At 40.5% G+C, this 20,271-nt stretch overlaps 1 protein-coding gene across 1 annotated transcript in view; it reads left to right on the top strand.

Moving 5' to 3' along the window:
- Positions 1-20,271, top strand: part of GALNT12 (polypeptide N-acetylgalactosaminyltransferase 12) — an 83,623-nt gene that overhangs the window by 39,161 nt on the left and 24,191 nt on the right. Inside the window, exons 6-7 of the mRNA XM_090039097.1 lie at positions 7,203-7,379; positions 15,740-15,871. Coding sequence (XP_089895223.1) covers positions 7,203-7,379; positions 15,740-15,871 — 309 coding nt within the window. The remainder of the gene's footprint in view (positions 1-7,202; positions 7,380-15,739; positions 15,872-20,271) is intronic.

Below are 20,271 nucleotides of genomic sequence, written 5' to 3'. Positions count from 1 at the left end.
AGATATCTAAACAAAATCTCCCTTTTGGGGGGATTTCAGCCCCTTACCTCTTGTCCTGTTTCTGATGGACTCAGAACAATTGATCACCATTCTTTACATAACAACTATTTTTGTATTTTGATAACTTATACCACCACCCTCAATTTTCTATTCTCCAGACTAAGTCACATTTTTTCTAGCTTTCCCTGTGACACTTTTCATGATTTTTGTTGCTGCTCCATTCCAGACTTCCCAATTTGTTCACATCCTTTTTGAAGTATTGTGCTCAAAATTTGGTATAGTACTCCAGGTGAGGCTTCTCACCAACGTCAGTTACAGTGGAAGAATTGCTTCCTCTGACAGGCGTATGGCATTCCTTTTAATACAACTTAACATGCTATTAGCTTTTTTTCAACAATATTATAATGCTGTCCTATATTCCATTTGCGGTCCACTGTAACCCCTAAATCTTTTCCTGCAGTACTACACTGCAACCTAGCCACCTGTTCCCCTGTTTGTATTTGTGCATGTAATTGTTCCATCTTACGTGCAGGGCTTTGCACTTGACCTTGTTGAATTGATTCTTTTTTTTTCAGGCTATTTCCCCCCCAATTTATCAAGGTCATTTTAAATCCTAATCTTGTCCTCTAATGTGCCTGCAGCCCCACACAGCTTGGGCTTCAGCTTTACCAAGAGTGTACTTGATTCCATCTTCAAAATTATTAAATTTAGAGAACCCCATTTGATATTTCCTCCCAGCTTAACATTGAGCGGTTGATGATGTCTCTGAGAGTGATTATCAACTAACTAGGCACCCACACCAAATAGGTGTTTCAGCTAGACCAGCAGTCTTCAGCCTTTTGAGGCTGCAGGCTAAATAGACCCAGTTAAGGTCAAAGGTGTGTGAATGCTAGTATCCAGCTGCCACTGTACCTTTTCCCAGCAGTGGTATAGGCAAAGTGCCTGCTGCTACTTTTTTTCTCCACAGCAGCACAGTGAGAGTGTCTTCAGATGAGGCTCATTCTTCTGGCAACAGGGGAAGTCCCCTGCCACTTCAGGGAAAAGTGGCAGTGGCAAATACTCTCCCCACACTGCCACAGGGAAAAGTGGCGGTGGCGGGTGCTTTTTCTATGCAGCCACTGAGAAAAGTGGAGGAGATGTCTGAGTTCTAGTGCCTGCCAACTGCCTGTTTACCTCTGACCCAAACTGGGTCAATCTGGCTACTGATGCTCCATGTGCACAGGCTGAATCAAACGGCTCCATGGGCTGGATTCAGCCCCTGGAGCATAGCCCCTGAACTAGATTGTATCTTTAGTTTATTTATGAGAATGTTGTGGGAGAAGTTATTGAAGGCTTTATTCCATCTAGTAGCAAATCACATTAAATCCTTTCTAAGTTGCGTGATGATTTTGACCTTCCAAAAACATTTGAATGGCAACGTATGTGGTTGCATTAAGCATTCAAAAATCAGTTTGGACTTGAGGCTCTAAGTATAGCAAATACTCTCTTCCCCATCCTGTGCTGTCACTCTATAAATATATAATGTCACATAACAGACCTGATACAAACTGTTTAAGGCTGACATGGAATGGAAACTTACATATCCAAATGACAGAATCCAAGTGGAAATCAGCAATTCACAATATTCAAACATTGACAATTGAACTTAGACTTTGTCTTCTATAACAAAAATTCATGCTTATCCACACGGGGCTACTTATAAATATGCTGCCAGGAGATGCATGTTGTAGATGTGATGCATTGGTAGTGCCCTATTATCAATTATTTTTGGAAAGAAATTATAACTCGAGTTAACATGGCTTTGAACACCACACTGATACCTTTGGTAAATGTGTGTGTTCTTGGGTACAGCCACAGGGTATTCAAACAGAATCCCTTCCAGACTGCACTTTTACAGCAGGCTTTATTAGTGATATGCCGAATTTTATTACTGCATTGAAAAAGTAGGACATCTCCAAAGGCTGAAGTCTGATACGAGATGGTGTAGCTGGCATCTATGTTCAGCGGACTTAACTGCTTTGAAAAGTTTGGTTCAGTCTGGAAGGAACTATTGGAATATTTTCCAGCTAGATTGTTGCTCATTGCACAGTTCTCTTTTCTTCTTCTATCCCTCCTTCTTCCCTCCTCTTTTTTTTTCTTTTTTCTTTTATTGCTTATTATGACAGAGTATGGCTTTACATGTACAGTTCATATGTATGTTATTTCTGGTTTTTGACTTGTATTTAAAACTAAATTTAAACAAGCTTGATTGCAGTCAAGATGCACAACATCTGTTCTTCCCCTCCCACTCCTGATTCACAGGGATTGTTACTCTGTCATTGGAAATCCGGTTTAGTAGGCATGTTTTGCTCATGACAAATTCTTGTTCAGAGGGATAACAATGCAACTGGGTACCCTACAGTGGTTGCTACACATAGTGGCAGTAGTAACTTTTGGTGGCTGCCACAGCTATATTGATGTGGCTGTACCAGCAGCCTTTTTTTTTTTCCTGCCCTCCTTCCCCAACACCAGTCAACGCCCAGGACAGTTGCCCCACTTGCCTTGACCATAGTTATACCACTGTTCTTGACTGTTCATTTTCACCTTCTAATCATCTAGGAGTTTGGCAGTAGTGTCCTTGATGATGTGCTCCTATATCTTTCCAGGCCTTGAAGTTTAAAGATGGCATTCTATTTCCCCTTTCCAGTTTTCTGAGGTTTAACATGATTTCCCTGAGGCCTCAAAGATACAGGCCAGTGGCCTGTAATTACTTAAGCCAGTTCCTTACATACTCTGGTTCTCTTGATTTGAAAACATCTAGTTTGTCTAAGTAAATTCTAACTTGTTCTTTCTCTCCCAGGCTGAATACCTACACACCCTCTTCCCTTCCTTGATGCTAATTGTACTAGTCAGCTGACAGTTTGACCTTTTTGTGAAAAGAGAAATAAAAAAGGCATTAAGCATCTTTGCCTTTGCTGCATCATCCATTATTGGCTTCTGCTCCCCATTCAATAAGGGACCTTCACTTTCCTCAAATTTTCCTCTTGCTTCTCAAATATTTATAGAATGCTTTATATTTATTTCAGCTAGCAACAGACAAAGGCATTTCAGTTTCTGTCTTTGTCTTCCTGATTTTGTCCCCACAGAAGGACTATATCACTAAAAAAGAAGGTAAGATTTTGTGTAACACATCTGTAAGTTTTTTAAATCATTGAAGAGCCCACAGCTTAGCCAAACAGTCTCTTCCTTCCCTTCCTATCCTTCCTGTGCCTGTTCCTGTGACCTTAATATTGTCTCTTTAAACAGCAGTGAACTGTCCTGTGCTCCTTTTTTCCCCTTCTTCCTGCCTCCTATGGGATCCTGCCTACCCTTTTTCAGTGTCAAATCTCTCACTGTTGAAATTTCAGTAAAATTGCTTTCTTCCCCATAGATGCTGGACCTTGATCTAGCATAGAGCTTGTCTTCCCCCACCCCCCCTACCCACCCCCAACCATGCCAGAGCAATGCAAAATTTAAAAAACAGTTCCTTATAAGTTTGAGGATGCAGCTGGGGAATCCCCAGTTTTCATGTTACTGGTTCCCACATTTTAGGCAATATAGGAGCATTATGACATGACTATACAGTGTGCTCATGGTTCCTGGCAGCAGCCTCTCAAGCACATTGTGCTCATTGGGTTCAGCAATCTGTTGAACAAGAAGCAGCATAGCTGCTGGTGGGGGTGGCACTTGCCACTATTGATTTGCCCACCCTATCCCCGTGTATTTCCTGTTTTCAGGTCAGGAGCCATGCAGCATGATGAGGCAAATTCAAAGAGCTTCAGAAAGGGCTTCATTAATTCCAGTTGGCCTCTGTAACCAGATCTGGGAAAAATCTGTGGCACTGACGTTGTTACTCCTTTACATTACTCACTCTGTACACATAAACTTTCCAGCAAAGTCCCTATGTTTTAAGAGAATCTCCTTATTCAGGATACATTTAAAAATAAAATGAAGTGCTTCTGGTAAGATGACAACCTGTAACAGGATGGTGCTTTTCCACATAATGTTCTGAGTGGATGTTCTTACAGGGAGCTTTTTATACTGAAAGCCTCAACGTAGTAACTAGCATTTGTCACTTTTATATGTATTATGTAGCACCCTCGATACCTAATGGAGCTGAAATACTGTATCTCCACAGTAGATTTTTTTAGGCATCACTCTCCGTTTTACTCGCAAGTTGGCCAGTATTGAATGTTGGAACCTTTCCCAATAACACTTTAAAAAAAAAAAAAAGCATAACTTCTTTTCTGCTCTTCAAGCATTGTGAAAAATGTAGAGCAACCACGTAGAATGTAGATGCACTGTCCTCAGGATCCTTCTGAAATTGGCCAGTTGAGAGTGGTATTCTTCACTAACTCCCCCTCCCCTCCCTCCCACCCCTCTTTCAGCCATTTAGCAATGAACAGAAGACTGGACCTTTTATATGCCTAAGACAGGATATACACCTAAGCTAATGGGTATGACTGAAGGAGAACTCTATAGAGATAGTCTATAGGACTTTCACTGTCTCAGTTTGTATTGGGAAACAGAAATTGTTATACTCCCCAGCATACTGCTTTGTTTTAGTTTGTTTTAATTTTGTCTACAGCTGCTGTGGAATAAAAAACAAGTAATATATTTACCTGCATATAAGACAAGGGTTTTTTCCTCCAGACAGAGGAAAAAACCCCTCACCTTATATTTGCATACAAGAAAACCTCATTAAATATAAAAACAGCATGTGCTCAGTAATTGAAACTAACTGTGAGGTTGATTAAATGCAGTCAACACTGAGCATGACTAAAATCTGTGGCCCATATTGGGCAAACATGCTGATGAGAATTTGTTTTCTTTTTTCTTGGTGTGACCCTTCAAAATGAGCAGTTGCTTCTCTAGGAGGAAACAAGTAGCAGCCTGGAGTACTATAATACCAGGTCAGCACTCCTAAATCAGCCAGAGCAAGCTACAACACCCTCTGCTGGTACCAAAAAAGGTGATGGAAGCCTACCATAAAGATAGGCTAATGCAGCTAATCTAAATAAGATATATGGTAGTGCCCATTGAGCACAGTCCCCCTCACCGCTGACTCTTTTTCAAGTCATGGTGAGCTACCACACTGCTCACATTTCAACATCCTCTTCTCCCACAGTTTAGCTACACTTTTCTTTCCCATTTCCAATGATTCCTGTTTCTTCACCAGCCATCTCTGGCAAACATCCCCAAATGGAGCCCCGAACGATTAACCCAGAATCCCTCTGTTGTCCCCTCTCTCAGCCTGTCACATATGATTATCGTGGCCCTGCCCTCCATAAGATGAAGCTGGACCAGGTTGCCTGTACCCCATCTTCATATACATTTTTGGAGGATCTCAGGACTTCCAGTATGTAAAGGTGGGCCCCTGTCTCTAGTTCCTACCAGGACCCCATCATCCATATGAATGAAGATTTTCATTCTTAACCCTTCTGGGTCCCCTTGTACAGCATTCAGCAGTTGACTGAAACACATATATAGTATACACAGGACGGAGTACATTGTACTTGCTACCTTCTGCTCTCCATAACTTAATGCAAACAAAACTGCCTCATTGGAAGAGATTTTGAGTTAGTTAAACATAGTCCAATTTAACCATCAAGGTTGACAGCCTTGATTTATTCCAATGCAGCAGCATAGCTTTCTTATCTTTCCCTCAGATCAGTTTTAGAAACAGAAGTTTTCTCAGCTTATTGACAAAGTTGCAATTTTAAGTCAACTTCCCCAACAGAATGCAGACAAAGAGAAGAGGGAAAGAGAGCAGGTTCCTGTATTCTGACATAGGGGCCTGTGAGAGTGACTCCAGTAAGCTCCATGTTAGAGTTGTGACTTTCTTTAGAGTCTCTAATTCACTGATTGTCGATCAGGGTACTGTGACACCTTGGGTGAGATCCTGGTAAGGGTGGTATGGGATGCTGAGCAACAATAGCACAGTTAGGTGTGCAAATATGTGATGCACAAGATTAACCCAGAGATTTTTAATAGGAATTCATAGCATCAAAAATATTCTGATGTGTTGTGGTCTTTCTGAGTTCTTTGCAACAGAAGAATTGCTCCATTTTTCCAAGGTGTGCCTGAAATCTAAGAGAGACTGGCACAAGCCAGCATCTGATGTGCAACCAGTATCAAATTAAGGAATAGCTAACGCATGTAGTTAAAATCTAGGAAACACCATGGTTTGCAGTTCAGAAGGCTTGATAGTAATTACCAGAGACAGAAAATAAGGAAAAATTAGAGGAAGGTCAGTCACAAGACTGGTGACCAAGAGCGCAGACCAGTCAGCCTGGTTGGTTGAACCCTGACCCCACTATGAATTTTATTATTTCCTGGAAAATGCTTGATGGCACACTGCAGTGCTTCCTGAGTATTTCAGAACTCTTCTGTCTTCACAGCCTAACTCAGAAGCAGGGTTTTGCTTTCCTCAAATCTCACTTCTCCACAATAGTCTTGATAGATGGAGTTCCTGCTTTTGTTTAGAATTTGGTATGACTTTGGTTACAATGTTTTAGGCTTTTCAGAAGTTTTCTGATAATAGGCTGTAGTACGTAGACCTGAAATCCATTAGTTGCTCTTACAGATAAGCCAAATCAATTGATCTTGTTAGGGCACTCTTAGGACAGGCAGCCTCCTTTCTACTTCAGTGGATGGGGCTCCTTCATCTGCTAAAGGTTGCTTACAGACTCTGGCAAACTTCTTCACAACCATTGGGCAAGAAACATATGGAAAAGTTTAGTCACAGAATTCTTAAGATGCGGCTGAAGGCACCACCACCCTGTTGTGTCTGACTTTTAATTCAGTCCTATCAAGGGGTATCTAAAACCCAGAGAGGAAGAATCAAGACTGAGAGTCCCAGTGGAGTTCTGCATTGGACATATAATTATGTACATTTGTTACCATCTTACCTTTACAAACAAGTGCTATAGTAAAAGTGGTTTATGTTCCTGACCCCTAAGCTATGTCCTGCTCCTCCCATTGATTTGTCCTGACACTTTGGGAAAGCCACTTGATCATTACATACTTAATTCATTTATCTATACGATAAGGATCATACTTGCTTCCCTCCCAGGGTTATAATATTTATTGCTTACAAATTCCTTTGCCATTCTTAGTAAAGTTTAGTACAATCTGTTGCTTGCAAGGATTCAAATTACCTATAACACAAATTCTTTGTTTAGATTTGGCAGTGTGGAGGAAGCCTGGAGATCCACCCTTGTTCTCATGTTGGCCATGTTTTCCCAAAACAAGCACCCTATTCACGGGCTAAGGCTCTGGCCAACAGTGTACGTGCAGCGGAAGTGTGGATGGATGAATATAAAGAGCTTTATTATCACCGAAATCCACATGCGCGTTTGGTGAGTTTGACATATGCTACACTTTAAAATTGAACCGGAATATCTTGTTTTTTAGCTTTTGTTTTTTTTAACAGGGAAATGTGTTAGAGAGTGTTGTTGCTTCGTTCTTTCTTTCAGTAGTCTTTTTTTTTTTTTTAACCAAATAAAATTATTCTTTTTCCTGATATAAAATGAACACAGAGTTAATTTTTTATAACTTGGAAAACTGGGAAAATTCTATAAGACTACAAGAAAGCCCAAATTGTAGTAGTATTTAAAAAGGGTAAGCTGTATGAATCAGGCACATTTGAAATGGTGAGCCTGAAATTTACGCAGAGCAAGATAGTGAACCAACTAATACAGGACTCTATCAATACAAAATTACAAGACAGAAATACAATTAATGCTAATCAGCATAGTTCAGTGGAAAATAAATCTTATCTAAGCACCTTGGTAATGATCTTTGACAAGATTACAAGCCTATACGGACCAGATTTATATGATTAAAAATTAGATCTCAAAACATAATTAACTGGAAAATGGGGGAAGTGTTACTAATGGGGTGCTCCAAGGATTGGTTTTCGGTTAAAAAAAAATCATTTTTATTTAAAACAAGGAAAATTATAAAAATTATTAGTTACTAAGATTTGCAGGTAACATACCTATTAGGAGAGATGGAGATGACAAGGAATGGCCCCTAGCTTGGGTAGACTGGCACAATCCAGCAAATTACTTTTTTAATTCCAGTTCAAGGCCCTTCACCTAGGATATATGTATGGGTAAGGCCTTAAATATACTGGCAGTGGAACATTCCCAAACTACTTATCCTGAGATATAGCCTTAGCCTGATATGGTAAATTAATCATTCAGACTTCAGGCAGAAAACAAGGATCTAGCATCTTAAGAGTGAGGCAGCTGCAACTCTAGGCATGCTATCTGCTCTATATCCAGTTAAAACCCTGCAAGTAGCATGGCAGGGCTGTAAACAGAGCCCAACTCTTCACCTTCCAGTCTGAGGCTTTAAGCAATAGGCAGTGAAATCTCTGACATCTCTGTACTTTTGAGAATTTGTAATAAAGTAAAAATAGATGTTTTTAGGATTCTGAGAAGTAGAATACAGAGGTACAGGTTGTAGCTGTGTTGGTCTAAGGATATAGGCAGACAAGTTTTTTTTGGGTAAATCTGATATCTTTTATTAGACCAACTGAAATAGTTGGAAAAATTCTTCTTTGCAAACTTTTGGGTATAAATACCCTCAGTCAGGTTGAGGAAGCATCTGCAGCTGGTGTGTGCTCTTCCAAAGTAAACTGTTTGGAAGAGCACACACCAACTGCAGATGCTTCCTCAGCCTGACAAAGAACATTGTCTAAATATTACTTACTGAATTGGACTGCAGAAGGAGTAGCCAGTATTTGGTAGTGCATCTTTAAAAAAAAAAAATCTGTCATGTATGTGGCTCACAAAAGCACAGAACACTCCCATACCTGTACTATTATGGGTAACCGGACATGACAGGTTGAAGCAGACAGAAGGCATACCTGCTGAACCTGTCAAGGCAGCATATTCGGTGTTGCGTTGCATTAGATTTCACAGTCATTGTAGCCACTCTGGGTCAGTACTCCAGTGGGAGACTTACAGTTCATGTTGCTGGATTCAGTAGTGGCAATTAAACAACAGGCCCCACTCTGCCTTGGCCAATAAGTAACCTGAAGCTATGTTTACGGATTGGTTACATCTACATTACACACTGCTGCCAGCATTGCTGTGTGAATCTGGGTGTGAAGTGGTGCAATCCTTAACTAATTAGCACCCTTGTGCTAGCAGAAGCCCCTTGTTTAGGCAAAACGTACTGCTGTTTTAACCAATAACTGCCTGGTTTGCTCAGGCTGAGTAAACTGTTTTGGTAAAAGTATACCTTTGCTAGTGTCCCTACACTAAGAACTAGGAGAATATACCACTATTTCTGTACTCATAAAGTGTTCCTAATGGGAATATAGATTCATTGGACAGTGTAGCTAGGGTACAGTCTTTCAAAAAAAAAAAACATAACATGGGTATAATGACTGCTTCTGCTCTAAGGCCTTTTTTCCAGTTGTAGCAGTAGAGGTGTTAGTGCTACCATCCTGGCCAAATCTCGTTGTTTTGTTCTTAGCTGATTATATTATAGAAAGAGAGCTTTGTTCAGCTTTAGCCTCTTTTGAATGGAGGATCTGGCCTGCCTCCCTCATCACAATCCACACGTGTTATGTTCTTCCTCTTCAGCGTTACAACGGTCACCATGAAGGTTTTGTCTTAAAGCACAAGTTTGAAATAGGATGTATGGACTTTTTTTTATCTGTTGCAGGTGGAAATTAATGCTTTTCAACTGCTGGAATGTGAGTTTGACATCATGCTGTCAGTAACAAGGAGTGCTGGAAAACTTTCTAGTAATGTTAAGGCCCTGGGTGGCTGACTGTATAATGTGCTGCATCTTTAGCTGCCAGTAAACAAAACTTTTTGTTGTTGATACCCAAGATATTTTTTTGATCTTGTATTGTTGTAACTTAAAGGGTTCAGAGCTTGAACTGAGGGGTTTTGTTCGAGGTTTTTTTTTTTTTTTTATTATTTTCCTAAAATTGCTGCTGTTATATTGTGGGTTACCACAATAATGTGATGTACTGCCTGGCTCCTGTATCCTGACAGACTATTTCTTGCCCTGCCTGCAATTGGCAGATTGACAAACGGTCTCCCTAGGCTAGGGAGCTGTTCTGAGGGGCTGTGGTACAGAAGCCTACCTTAACAGAGATGTAGCATTTCTGAAAATGTGAAACATACAGGGGAAAATAGCATTTTTTTTCAAAAAGGAGGAAAAAAGAAAGTTCTGGGGGAAATTAGAAATATCTGCAGTAGTTACTTGCTTGTCAAAGCTAAACAGGTAAATGTAATATAGTCTATATGACTACACTAATATGGTGGCTTGTAAACAAAATAGATGGTTAGATCCATAGGGCTCAGGAACAGTATGCAAATAGCTACCTGATGTAAATGCAGCAGAAATTCACAAACCTTGGAAAATGAACATCCCTATCTCTATGCACCATAATATTGTCAAAACAGCGTAGTATTAAGAGTCAACAGTAAATTTAGTTACCTATAGCCAAACTTTATATTAAAAACAATAGATACCAAGCTCTTGAATCCTGAATTATATAGAAAGTAAATATAATTTTGTAGGCAAAACTAGCCATCTTTTATAAGTAGGGACCTACTCAATCCATGATTTCACAGAAGCTTCAAAATCAGGCATTGTCCATGAAATCTAAGGGGGAAAAAAACTTACTGAAAATAAAATGCTGGCTCTTCCTCTAGCGGGAAGAGCAGCAGCCAAGATAGCAGGGGGAGCCCCTCACTGCTGATTATCCGAGAGGGCTGCTTGTCGCATAGCCCTGCCCGGCTCAGCCAAACACTGGAGGGGGGATGGAGCCACACAATGGATAATCCCTCTTGGCCAGTCAGCGGTGGGGTGGCACTGGGGCCCCTCAGCCAATCAGAGGTGTGCTGTTCCTCTGTCCTGTCCCCCCCTTCCCCGGTGGGATCAGCCCTTGAACGTGGTGGTGGCCAGCCCTGTGATTGGCTTGCGAAATAAGCTACCTGCCTCCTTGATTTTGGTAGGCCCCTATTTCTAAGCAAATATAATAGCACTTACAGTGTGTTGTATAAAGACTGCGCACACGCTGCAGGACCAATAGGCTGAGCAGATTCCAAGAGTGCACTTCTGGAACAAATACCTGGAGAGGTTCTGTATTCTCCAGTATTTGGAAATATGTATCCTACGTAGAATCCAATGCACATTACTTGTTAAGTAATCCAGTCACATGTTGTAACAGCACTGTCATTGCTAACATTGCTACCTTTGAACCTTGTTCTAAACAGTTTGTAGTGTGTATTGATTGACAGCAGAATTCTTCCTTTCTTCAGATAAAGTTCTTACTTTTAACTTCTTCTTGATTTGGAAGTGGAGATGCACATTGATTCTCAGAAAAAAAGTGACTTTAACTTCACCCTAAATTGAGGAATGTTTCATCAGAATGCTTTACCTAATTTAGATACAGTGATTGCAGAAGCAATGGGCTGTAGAGTCTCCAGGGAGTTCTGCAGGAGAATTCAGAAGGTATCCTCAAAAGGTGTCCCATTGACTTAAATGCTTTAAGATGTTCAGCTGTCCGTTTCTGAGTGGCCTTGGTTTTAATATATGTTAAAATGGCTTGACTGCACATATCACCCATCTTGTTTTGTTAGAAATCTTCACTTTTGTTCTTACCAGGCTTTTCTTCCTGTGGCATCTTAATGGCTACAGCTTCACTAAGAGTAGTTTTCATAAATTTGAAGTTTCCTTGCTCTTTTTATCCGTCTTTTTCAATGTGTCCAACTTCATGGAATCATAAAGAAGCAGGTTTGGGCCTTGGGAAGTGCAGTAATATGTGAATATTTGTCCATTATGATGTTTTATGTTGCTTTCATATGGCTGGCGTTGTCAGCAGAGTGAATGCCTTTCAGCTTCCAAACTTCTCTAGCATTTCACATATTTCAGTGCTAATACTCTGAAGTATGACTTTTTCTTTTATTTTCACCCATTTTTAAGTACTGCCAAAATGTCCCATTGACTAGTCCTTGCACAGTTCGTACCACGCGTTTATATTCTGACTGTAGAAGAAACATGCTCAAAATATAACTTCTGGGTGAGTGATAGAATGGTCTAATGCTACTTGCCCATGACTATTTTCATCAACTGATGGTGGGCCACATATCATCACTCCTATGAGAGCTTAGTCAATTTTTTTCTTGATACTCAGACATTGTCTTGTTTTTTACATGAGGACATTGCTGGAAGTCTTTCTTTTTATATAGTTGAGTGTCCCATGGTTTTGTGATGACTGCAGAGGCAAACTTAAGTGTACAATGCTCCCAGATACTGATCTGTCAGAAGCAGAACTACAGGATCAAGGAATGTTGCAAGTATAACAACTGTGAGCCTCTGTTTACCTAAAGCTTTCCTCCTTGGCCTTCATTTCCACACATGAAAGACATTTTTAATGTGTGCTTGTTGGGGATGCAAAGACATACTTGGTCATCCTTGTAGTGTTCGGAAACTCATATTTCATTTGGCAGTGTTTGCAAAGTGCAGGTCTTTTTTTGTCAAACAAACAATCTTCAGTGTAGAAATATTTCCTGTTGTTACAACATGGTCACGGTGTTTCAGCTGAGGGAGAAGTGGGGTGGGGGAAGAACTCTGTTGTGCTGGGTACTTCAGGGCTGCAACTGCTTAAACCATTCTGCTCCCATCATCTTCACACCCGCATCTTCTGCCCCTGCGCTGAAATCACCAGTGATAGGCAAACAGGCAGCAACACAGCAAAGAGGACCCCTGTACTCTCTCCTGTTCTATAGTGAAGATGGCAGCGTCCTTTATTGATTGGGGGATGAAAGTGCATGTACTATGGGTTACATGAGAAATCTGGTATATGGGAATTGTAATGCAGAAGCAGGACTGAAGGTGGGTTTTTTAAATAGTCACTTTGTTTGAAATGCTTTGGAGTTGCAAGAAAACTTTTTGAGGGACTCAAATTCAGCACCAAGGATAACACTGTAAACTATACTCCAAAAATATTTTGCTCTTCATTCTTTGGAAAATAAAATCATATTGATGTTTATTTTGAATTTTTCCCCAAATTTCCCTTTTTTTCTTAACCAGACCTAGGAAAAGGGTGGAAGAGAACTTTTGTTTTATAGAAAGATTTCTGTTTTTTCTTTTTACCCCAGACTCATTTATCTCTTGCTTGGATGTTGAAAATGATTGCAACTAAGCTTATATTGTATATTTTCAAATTGTCCCAAAAAGAAAACATAAATGACAATATTCAACACAAGATAAAATTTCTCAGTGCTGCCTTTTGACATCTCCAAAATAGTGTCTTTTGATAATCATGATATCAGGACTTAAACTAAACTCTGCATCAGGCTGTTGTCACGCCTACCCCGTTGTATGGATGTTAAACTTGGATGATGTATTGGAAACACCTGGAAGCTCTGGACTGTTACTGTTGGTAATGTCTTTGGGAGATCCTCCATATCAATTTGAAAGACAGAAGAACATACACCAGTATTCTGGCTCAAGCGAAAACCACCAACATTGAAGCCATTTTTGTACGCCACCAACTCTATCAGACAGGATATGCTATAAGGATGCCTGACAACTGGTTCCCAGAACAGGTACTGTACTCCCAACTCACCACTGGCCACCACTCTAGAGGTGGGCAAAAGAAGAGATTCAAAGACACCTTGAAGGTTAACTGAAGTAATGCAATATTAACCTCAAAACCTGGGGGACTCAAGCATCGAATCATCCCCAGTGGCACCATGATGTACGGCAAGGCATCGTTCATGTCATGTAAACTCGCCTCATTTTGGAAGCAGTTAGATGAGAGACAAAAGAGAGACCTGACATCACCAGGATCTACTTCTTCCTCCTGGGACTATTTGCCAGGTCTGCAGTGAAACATGTGCATCTTGAATCGGCCTCCTCTGTCATCTAAGGGCTCACCAGTGACTTCCTTATTTACTGAAAGACTTGTCATACCCGTACTGAGAGATTACTGCTGCTGCTGCTTACATCCTTCATTGTTCTACTCAGCTTTTAGAGGAGTTTGTCTGTTTCTTAGTTCTGAGTGATCAGAAAGGGGATCAGAACTTCTGACATCATTTGTTTGCTTTTCTCAGCGTCTACAAGGACAGGTAGACAATTGCTATTATAATCTGCCTGTAGAGAAAAGCATTCGGGGCAAGCCAGTGCTGATTAATGAAAAATCCAGCAATGGAAAAAGCACATGAAGCACTTCTGTGCATTCAAACAAGTGATTAGATGCACGTTCATATGGAAGAAGAGCTGCTGTCCATTTCATGTGCGGTGCTGAGGCACATATTAGTTCACTTATATTTTATCAAATTTCCAGCTTTTACAGCCTTATTCTGTATTTTTCCCACCATTCTGATGCTTTCAGAGCTTTGGGGAAATTGAGTAGAGTTTCAAAATCACATTGGGTGTGATAGATAGATGCACTGAGGTTAGTTGAAGGAATGCTCTGTGCATTCTAATTGGTAGGAGAGGGAGTACAAAGCAGCATCCCTGGCCAGAAGAAAACACACTCCTTTCCAGCTGCCTTAGTGCTTCACTGCCCTTTCTATTCACTGGCTAATCTTAGTTCTAAGTTTGGCCATCTGCGTCTCTGTATGTTGTGGTCTCTTCCAAGGTTTGTTGCTTTGTTGGCAGTTGGTTGATATTTTTGTCTCCATATTCCTTCAGAATTGCCAAGCTGTCTCCCAGCACCAGACGGATACCCAGCGCTGACTTCAGAAAGGGGTTTTGGTGGTCTCTGTCATGCACAGCTACCATGCCAGAGTCCAACATACCCAAGTGGTACTAAGTATATTTGGGGAGAATCTCACACCCTGAGACAAAGTGCTACATGCAGGCCTTTTGACCCATGAAACCATAAGTATTGAAGCCATGAGAGATCAGAAAGATGCCAGATTTAATGGCTTCAGTACTTGACTTCAGGCAGCCTTTCTCGAGATGAATGTGGGAATTCATACCTCCTAGCCATAGCTTTATATTACTTGCAGATTCAAGTAGGTATCTATGCCTTGCTTTTTTCTTGGTTAGTGTTTTCAAGGTTATTTTCACAGCCAGAAGGGCTAGAAAGTTCGCTTTGATTAAAAGGGAATGAGGAAAAGGTGGCTGCAATCTCTCAAAGCTAGGGTTTGCAAGCAGGGATTCATGGCACACGTGTTTAAAACCTTGGATTGTGGAAAGAATTGGATTTTGCAAATAGATTTGAAGAAACACGATCAGTCAAAAGTTTGAGTAGTGGCTCTCTGGCAGATTTATGTTGTCTTTTTTTAGAGTTGGCTCTCTATTAGTGAATGTCCAAATTAGCAAGATCTGTAATGTTCATAAGGAACCTTAACAGAGAATTATAAATTTTAACAGATTTTAGTTTAATGATATCTTTAAAGCCAATTTTGTAAGTGGGTACTAAGAATAATTTAGCACTCTTAAATTCATGCACTTTTTAAAAAAGATTTTCAAATGTCCAGTCAAAAAGCTTTAGCTGTGAATATCTTACTGTATACTTAACTATTTTCTTATATTAAAAAAAAAATTAATGTGATCTGTGTTGAAATTTCTCTCCCAATGTTAAGAGTAATGAAATCAAATCTAGGGCTTGATGGTGGGAGTTTTCCTAAGCAACCACAGTATGATAAGAATGTTTTTACAGTTTATATAGCTAATCTATTGAAACATCTACTGTAGTTATTTTCGGGGGTTTTTTTCTTTCTTTTAGGAGCCATATGGAGATGTGACAGAAAGGAGAGTGCTTCGAGAAAAGCTCAAATGTAAGGACTTCAAATGGTTCTTAGAGAATATTTACCCAGAACTCCATGTACCTGAAGACAGGCTTGGCTTCTTTGGAATGGTAGGCAATGAGATTTTTCATTATTTGGAAGGAGTCTTCTCTGTTGGGTTAGTAAAATATGGAAGAGAAGTACGTCTCATGTTTTTATTTTGATGATGGTAGAATATTTTGGTAGAATTTAATTAGGTTGAGCAGATACTGAATTTCAGACACTAAGCTGAAAAAGTGCTATTTAGACCAAGAAATTAAAGCCTTACAGCTTAAAACAATGTTTTAAAAGTGTAAAGGTGATGGTAACATAGCTGTCAGATTGCTTAAAATGTATAGGTAAGAAAAAAGATTCATGAGGGTTTTGTGCTATGCTTTTTGTTTTTAATTTGAAAATTAAGAAATTAATAGTCTTTGTAAATCTGTAACCTTGCTAGTCGTATCCAAGTCATAAAATTAAAACCATTCTGGCTGTTCGGAAATAACCGCACCTTCCCTTGCTCTTCACTGATGAGCCCTGCAGAAGGCCATCAAATTTGGACCAGGTTCAGGATGGTATTCTAAAGCCATAGAGCCTTATAGAGAACGTTATCGACTGCTGCCTCCGTCAGGGGCAAATTTAGCATGAACTGCCTGCACTGACCAGAACCGTGGTTACAGGAAATAAGAGTCCTCCTTGAGATTGCCTATGTTTGGGATTTGACAGAGCAGATCCTAAGTCCCCCATTATATATTTAAAATGCAGATACTGGTCTCTCTCCAGACCTGACTCCCACTTACAGTGTTAAACCCACCTGTGCCTACCATGCATATTCAGAAGCAATCCATTATGGCTAAATAGTTATCCACCTCTGCTTGTGCTGTGCAATCCTAATTTAGCAGAAGCATGTAAATTCCATATAAATCTGCATAAGTCTCTAGGACTTTGGCCAGAGAAAAAAGCGTTTAGTTATTGTTAGATGAATAGGAGAGCCTGCCTTTAATCCAGTGAATACGCCACTTGTCTTCAAAGTCAGAAACCCAAGCCTTAGGCTCCTCTCACCCTGAAGTGGCTTGAATTCATATCTCCCAGTTTCTAGGATAATGCTGTAACCATGAGAACATGGGCTAAGCAGGACTGAAGGCATACTTCATCTCTCAAGTTTAAGTTGTCCTATCAATTCATCACATGGAAAAGATACGAAGGGCCAGAAAGTTGACGGACTTCATTCTATAGCTTTGTGTGTTGGTCACTTCCTTGGATGGAGGAAGCTTGGAGCATCACGTAGGCCCCTCTCCAACCCTCTTAAAGTTGATCCACTAGGCAGCCAAGAGAAGGAGATATGTAGTAGAACAAGCCATAGCAAATGTAACTCAGTGAGCTGTACATTGCCCTGGATGGGACAGGGATCTGGGTTCAAGTCTTGGACTTTAAATGGAGCAGAAGCTACTATACTGCCTTTTATCTATTTTATCCAATACATTTTAAATCCAAAGTATGATGGAGCAGCTTCAGGAAGAGGGCTTGAGAAGGATGTGGGGATGACCTATCCCATGGCCTGATGGCTAGAGCACTTTGAGGAAAAGCAAAAAATGCAGATTCAAGTCCCTTCTGGGAGTGGTCTCTGAAGAAGTGGTTCTGAAATTCAGGCTGTTGAGATGAAAAGTGGGAGGGCTGTCCTCCATTTTAATTTTAGCCTGTGTTGATACAAGGGAGTTCTGTTTCACCACAGATTGAAACAGAATGCTAAACTGTTCTATAAGTGCCCCGAACTGCAGTTCAGTAGCTTTGGATGTGCTGTGGAGGCCCTTAACACTTATTACAATTGTGGTTCAGTTATTGTGTTAATCACACCACAAATAGTAACAGTGCTACACAGTCAGCTGATTTATAGCACCATAAATGAGGCAAACCAGACACAATATTCCAGAAAATACGTGGAACATCTTTGTAGCTCATTTTTATGGTTCCATAAATCAAGCAACCAGCCTGTTGTCAGCATGGGCATGGGGCTGGGGCTGGCATCAGGACCAAGGCAGGTGTTCCATTGCTGAACATGGGGTGCTTGGGAGCAGGTTTCAAGGTTTTTCTAGAGGGGAGGGAGGGGTGCAGTAAGTGATGCTTCCCTGCCCCCCCATGGAGAACCTGGAAACTCTCAAGCTCAGAAACCTTTCCTGCCTGCCAGACAGCAGGCCAAGGCACTTTAAAATTGAGGGTTGGGGAAGTGGGGCTGAACCCCACTGTGGAGATCTCAACAAATGGGGACCCTGGAATGGGGGAGACACTCCCCGATCCCAGAGCCCCAGGACTTCTAAAAACCATGCGTGTGTAGCTGAGTGGTCCCTGGACTGTCTTGGGGCTAAGTAAATTGTTCTCTGCCAGAACTGGTGGAGCGTGGGGCATAAAATACCTCCAATGCTACCCGTGCCATTGGTTTAATGTCTGCCAGGGGCCCTGGATACAGGAAGTGAAATAGCATTTAGCTCCCTCAGTCCACTTTGTCAGTAATGAAGGATGAAAGATTTAACCAATGGTGTTGTACCAATGACCAGTGTAATGGTCAGAAAACTCTCTCAAAGCCCTCTGAAAATCTTTCAGCTCTGAAAGCACAGCTTTGAGCACAGCTGGCCTGACTTCTGTATGATCACAACAAGAAATTCTGTCTCAAGTAGGGAGTTCGTGTAGTGGGCTGATGGATGCATTGGAACTTCTATTTTAATGCTATCCTGGGACTTGCATATTTGCCAGGCACTCTCAGGATACTGGGCCATGAGAGCAGAAACCTGAACACATTGTTAAAGAGAATGGGGATAAGAATAAGATATATGCCACCTGCTGCTATTTGAGAATGAAGGGAGCAGTATAAAACATCTCCTTGGGAATGCTGAGCAAACTGGCAAGCGTATGTCTTCGGCAGATGGTCGAGAGCAGGCATCTTTTAGGTGCTCGGCATGCTTCTGTTTCCCCTCAACTCAGTAAGACACCTAGGGTGTTTCTGTGAGGAAGTCAAGAGAAGGAAGTCACAATTTTAAAACTAAATCTACTTCAGGAATTCATCTTTGTCAGACTGTGTCATTTCCCATTTTCCATTATCCCTGGCCAGATCAGAAGCTATACATAAGGTATTTTGCATGGCACAGTGCACAGCTATGCAGAGATGACCTAAGCTAGCTTGGGTATTGGAAGCAATCTGGTCATCTTTTTGCAGGGTTCCTGAGCCCAAGAGAGTACTGCGTTAGTGCAGCTAGACTGCTTCCAGTACCTAAGTTAGCACTGAGTGAATGCTGGAATTTCTGCAGGTTTAGCCCTCAACTACTGCTTGTAAAAAAGTGAAGTTCAGTCATGTAAGCATATGGAATACACCATGTTGGGCAGGAAAGATGTGAAGATATAATTTTAAGTGGAGATATACCCTGAAAAGTGATAAAACAAAAATTATGCCCAATGATTCAACTGATCTATGTATAGCCAGAATCCCATCTGTTGATTTCAGTGAATGGTTGGTCACACTCTTGGAAATTGAAATGGCTGTGCAGTGGTTTTTTGGTTCACAGAAATATGCTTGAAAACGTTGTCTTGTTAAACAATTCTATTTAACATTCATGGCATTTAACCATTAGAACAGTTTGCCAAACAAATTTTCCATCACTTGAAATCTTTTAAGTGAGATTGGAGGGCTTTCTAAAATTTACTTCATTGTTAAGCTCAATGTAAGAATCACTAAGCAAAATTTAATTCTTCCATGTTATACATTAGGGCCACAGTAAATGTCAACAGTAGTATTTTTGCTATTGTTTTTCCTAGTATGCGCAAAATCTATTAACCTGGTTGCCTACAGTTAAGTTCCTAAAGCCTTATTTAAACTGTTAAACCCATAAGTGACCAAGACTTTAAAAGGTTTGCCTGAGCTGTATTTGGTTTCATTGATGCAGACCTATTAAGGAGTTCATTTTGAGTTTGCAGACATGGAAATCAGAAAAAAATACCTTCTTATATGAGTGCACATTGTACCAAAATCTTTGAAACACAATAAGCGTGGAAGTCCATGGTATCGTTACTAATCAGAACAGAATCAGACTTTGAAAGTGTTATTTTTTTCTGCTAGTGTCTATATCATAGAAATTCTGTTCATTTTGGTCAGGATTTTTGAGTAGATATTGTGATACTAGGGCCATAAAAGATATAAAATTGTAAGAAATAAGTGGCAGGATAGCAACATAGTTATCACATTTGTCAGGTGTCCCAGGAGAAGATCCCTGACCTGAGGAAGGACATCTGGTGCCTAAAAGATTGACTAACAGCTTTCCCAACTCTCTTTCACTGTGTGCTTTGTATTTTCTTTTTTTTTTTTTTTTTTTTACTGTTTGCCTTTGGGCTTAGAGTAAAATTTTCAGATTTTTCTATCTCATTTAAAAAAAGGGGAGTTGGGCACTTCTGAGAATTTTACCCATCAGTCACAGAATCATTGAAGCATAGAAAATTAGGGCTGGAA

Source organism: Crocodylus siamensis, chromosome 3 (genome assembly GCF_052110815.1).
Source record: "Crocodylus siamensis isolate JL-2025a chromosome 3, ASM5211081v1, whole genome shotgun sequence".
Classification (NCBI taxonomy): domain Eukaryota; kingdom Metazoa; phylum Chordata; order Crocodylia; family Crocodylidae; genus Crocodylus; species Crocodylus siamensis.
Note: the sequence above shows the minus strand (reverse complement) of the source record. Positions and strands in the feature narration are given on the sequence as shown.